Raw genomic sequence first — 4,321 nt, 5'->3', positions numbered from 1 at the left:
TAATTTTTTGAGACAGGGTCTCACTATGTAGTTGAGACTGACCTGGAACTCACTACGTAGCCCAGGCTGGTCTCGAACTCATAGCGATCCTCCTGCCTCAGCCTCCCAAGTGCTGGGATTACAGGCATGTGCCACCATGCCCGGCTCACATGCATACCTATATTTACAGTAGCACAAAACAAAATGGCTAAATCTTGGAAGCAGCCTATGTGCCTATCAACAGATAAATGAATAAAGCAAATGTGGCAAGCCAGGGATTTAGCTCAGTGGCACCACGCCTGCCTCACGAGCACAGTCCTGAGTTCAATCCTTGGTACCAGAAAAAAAAAAGAAAGAAAGAAAATGTGGTATTTACACACAATGAAATACTACTCTGCCATAAATACTCTGAGTCATTTGTAGGAAAATCGATGCACCTTGAGACTACAATGTTAAGTGAAACAAATCAGACACACAAGCTTAACTATAACATGGTTCTCTTACATGAGAAGCTCAATGTATAAAGTACAAAATAAAAGACAAATAATAGGAAAAGAAAGAAAAATGTTATTGTAATCCAACAGACAATGTATTTAAAAGTGTATTTTGATTTAGTATAATTTTCTGTTTTACATTTTTTAGCTAGCTCTTAATCTGTGCTGATTAATAATCAACTTGGTAAAGACTTATGAAATAAATAAGTAAAAGATAAATGAGCAACACAAGATGAAATACACCTAGAAATACTATAAACTTTTACATTTTCCAGGAACTACCTAAAGAAAATAACCAAACTTTACTGAGGGACTCAAATGATTTGAATAGAGTAACACTCCATTCTTAAGCAGGAAAATTGAATCTCCCTCACATAAATCTGTGCACATAACAGAACTCCAACAAGACTTGTCATAAAATAATTCTGAAGTTCATCTACATTACTGAAAGGGTCAGAAGACCAAGCAGCTAACAAAAACAAAATGACAAAAACCAAAAGTAATATATTTGAGTACTACTGAATGCAGATTGAAAATAGCATGGGGGGGGCAGGGATTGAATTCGGGACTTCACAGGCAGCAGAACCACTGAGCTAAATCCCTGGCCCTGAAAAATAGTATTTTAGACAGAGGAAGGAGCTGCAGGATCATTTGATGAATGAGGCTCACATAACCCAAAAGGAAAAATTAACCTTCCTCAGCATCACTACCAAAGGCCAAACACAGAGGAGGAGACTGACAGTCCTGACAAACCAAATCAGTACACAACATACACTATACACAGTACCAAAAGCATGTAAAATGCATGACACAGGACAAACGACAGCATCACGATTAGCATGTCCTTTTCCTAAAAGGGATCTGTCTGCCAGAAGATGAAGGATGACAATTACTCAGCACCATGGGCAGCACAGAAGTGCTCCATTCCATGGTGCCCAACAGACAGGCCTGGAAAGAGAAAAGACAGCACTCCCAGGCCAGGGGTCTCACTTGCACCATGAAAGCAGCACCCCTCATCACTTGAGAAGTGACCCAAGAACACAAGACCCACCAAGAGATGAGGCCTGGGGCACCACTGCCCTGCTAACCTCAGCACCAGCCAGCCTCTCAGCCAGGCATCAGCTACCACCTCCCTGCAGCTGGCCCTCCCAGACCCCACCTTCAATAGCGGACCCTCAGGATTTAAATCTTATCTGCTCACCCACTGGCTGTGTGACCTGGGGAAAGTTACTCAACCTCTCAGAGCTGTGCTTTTAGCTCCCCAAACTGTAAAATATGGTGGGAAATAACTGACCTTCCCACGGGGACTATGAGGCTACTGCAAGGATTAATAAAGTCAACTCCTTTTAAAATTCATTTAGAGCAAGGCTAAGATATGAAGAGTGGGCCAAGCATGGTGGTGCACACCTATGACCCCAGCACTGAGGAGGCTAAGGCAGGAGGGTCACTCCAAGTTCAAGGCCAGCCTGAACTACCAGCAAGACACTATCTCAAAAAAACAACCAAAGAAGAGTGAAAGATATGAATACACAATCCACAACACAGACAGGGAAGATGAGCAACCAACCAAGACCAAAAACCAGGAGGAGGGAGAATTGAACATAAAAAGAACTAAAATGTTTATATACGTGTACCAACTCCCCATGAAAAATGTAATCATTTTGTACTACAAACGTGTACTACTAAAAATAAAATCATGGAAAAATAATTTTAAATACTGAAACAGATCTTGCTCTGCCTGAGACAAGTGAATTCAAAAGGCTCACGGACAATCCTGTAACCAGAAGCAAAAGGAAAACTCTGCATATGAACACCAGCCACACATGTGCACGTGCCAGAAGGGACCCTTAGTGCCTCACACACAGGCTCCACATCCCACAAGGCACACAGAGCTGTCAGCCGGTTCACAGTGAGGATGTGCAGGCATGGAGCCGCTCAGAACCTGTGCAGTGGAGCCAGGTGTCAGCACACATGCCTACCCGGGTACTGGCTCTCAACCTGGTGACTGTGGCTACCATGTTCCTTCCCAAGTTTACTGCCAGGAGAACTTGTTAGCTCAGTACTTACAAAAATAATTATTTTTAATCAGTAAGAAATAGGTCAAATATAAATAACGAGAAATAAAAGAAATCACTCCCTTTATACTAAAGTAGTAAAGCTAAGCCTTGGTGTCTCCATCTATAGAAAGGACAAAAGCCCTCCTGAGCCACTGAGGGTGACATGGTGATCTCTGTGAAGCACGTGATCCTGTGTGATTACTACCAGAGACACAACTGGATATAACACACATACAAGAAGAGATGTGCTCCTTAAAGGGAAGCAAGGAGCTCAGACACATCTGTGCACAGCCTAGAATAACACCTAACTTCATGCCACCACCAGTTCTAAAACGAACTGACTGGGCCTGCAGGTAAATAACAGGTGGCACTTTGGACACTCAATCTTAACTTTTTTTTTTCCAGTACTAAGAATTGAACCCAGGACCTTTGAACTAAGCTACCTCCACACCCCCTTTTTTTATTTTGAGACAGGGTTTTATCAAGTCACTAAGTGGCCCCAGATAGGCTGACCTTTCAATCCTCCCTAAGCCTTCCAGAGTGCTGAGACTACAGGTGTGTGCCACCATACCTTGTTCATCCTGACACCTTCTGCTGGCAGCCCTCAGACAGGTGGCAGCATGGTGCATAAGGCATTCATGGGTCATGTGTAAATGAACTATCAAAATCATCAGCTGCGATGCTTACCAAGGTGTGGGTCCAACAAGTGAGGCTGCTCCTGGTATTTGTCCATTATTACTAAAAGGAAAATAACATAAAGCTTAATTACTATGCCCAACACAAGCATGAGCCTTAGAACCCTTCTACCTTCCTTAATAACCCACAGGGCAGCTCCTTTCCAGCCCTTGCCAGCTCTCAGGCGCACCCACCTCTGGCCAACAGGTGCTACACAGGCTCCCACAGGTGAGCAACCCCCGCCCTCCAGCCTCCTGACAGGCACTGTGGCTTGGGCTCCTACTCGTCACTTGATCGGTGCACCTTCCTCTTGGGTCCTCTCCTCCCACCTTCTCGAAGCCCTTACATCCTCCCTCAGCTTTCCCCAGTCCATCCACTATCATGGTCCCCACCTTCCTTTGTGATACTCTCTTCTTCTACTCCTTTGCTGCTGCCCTGCCACCTGCCAACTCCCATAACCCCACAACCCCCTTAACTCCAGGGCATCTGCTTTTACTTTTGCCAGTATCCAAAACTGTTTGTTTAAAAATGACCTATTTGGGGCCGGGGATTGAGCTCAGCGGTTCGGTGGCCTGCCTCGCAAGCTCAAGGACCCAAGTTCAAACCCTGGTACCCCCCCCAAAAAAAATGACCTATTTGTACAGTGCTCACCTGCCACACACCTCCGACCACACTGACCACCTCCTCCCAGGAATGAGAAAGTGGCCTTTCCTGGTCCCCAGAAAGTACTCACCAGGCCCTCAAAAAGATCCGTGCACAGGTACTGCTATCATTAACCCAAGCTTACAGCACAAGAGACTGTCTCTGAGCAATCACAGAGTCAAACCCAGGGATGTGAGACACCACTAGGCCCACCACCTTGTCTCTCCTAGTATCATAGCGCCAAGACCCCAAAGCAAGGAAAAAAAGATAGTGTTGAGACTTCAGATGAAAAGATCCACAAATATGACTTTACTGAAATACAAAACCTTGACTAAACACTTAAATGTTCGTTAGAAACTGCCCCACTATAAGCAAACGTAAATGACTGGACGTGAAGATCTGGATAACTGAAGACCTGTTCCTGCAATGCCCGCTGCCCCGCCCAGCCAGCAGACGTCGCCGCCGCTCCACGTG

At 45.1% G+C, this 4,321-nt stretch overlaps 1 protein-coding gene across 1 annotated transcript in view; it reads right to left on the bottom strand.

Annotated features, from left to right (window-relative positions):
- Positions 1–3,923, bottom strand: part of Tbcd (tubulin folding cofactor D) — a 149,408-nt gene extending 145,485 nt beyond the window's left edge. The window contains exons 1-2 of the mRNA XM_010618701.3: positions 3,857–3,923; positions 3,218–3,268 (exon numbers count right to left, since the gene is read on the bottom strand). Of these exons, the coding sequence (XP_010617003.1) occupies positions 3,218–3,263 (46 nt within the window). The 5' untranslated portion in view covers positions 3,264–3,268; positions 3,857–3,923. The remainder of the gene's footprint in view (positions 1–3,217; positions 3,269–3,856) is intronic.
- Positions 3,924–4,321: the final 398 nt, after the last annotated feature.

The sequence above is a fragment of the Fukomys damarensis genome, unplaced genomic scaffold (assembly GCF_012274545.1).
Source record: "Fukomys damarensis isolate Sample0158 unplaced genomic scaffold, DMR_v1.0_HiC HiC_scaffold_23, whole genome shotgun sequence".
NCBI classification, from domain to species: Eukaryota; Metazoa; Chordata; class Mammalia; order Rodentia; family Bathyergidae; genus Fukomys; species Fukomys damarensis.
This window is presented reverse-complemented; position numbering and strand designations above follow the sequence as displayed.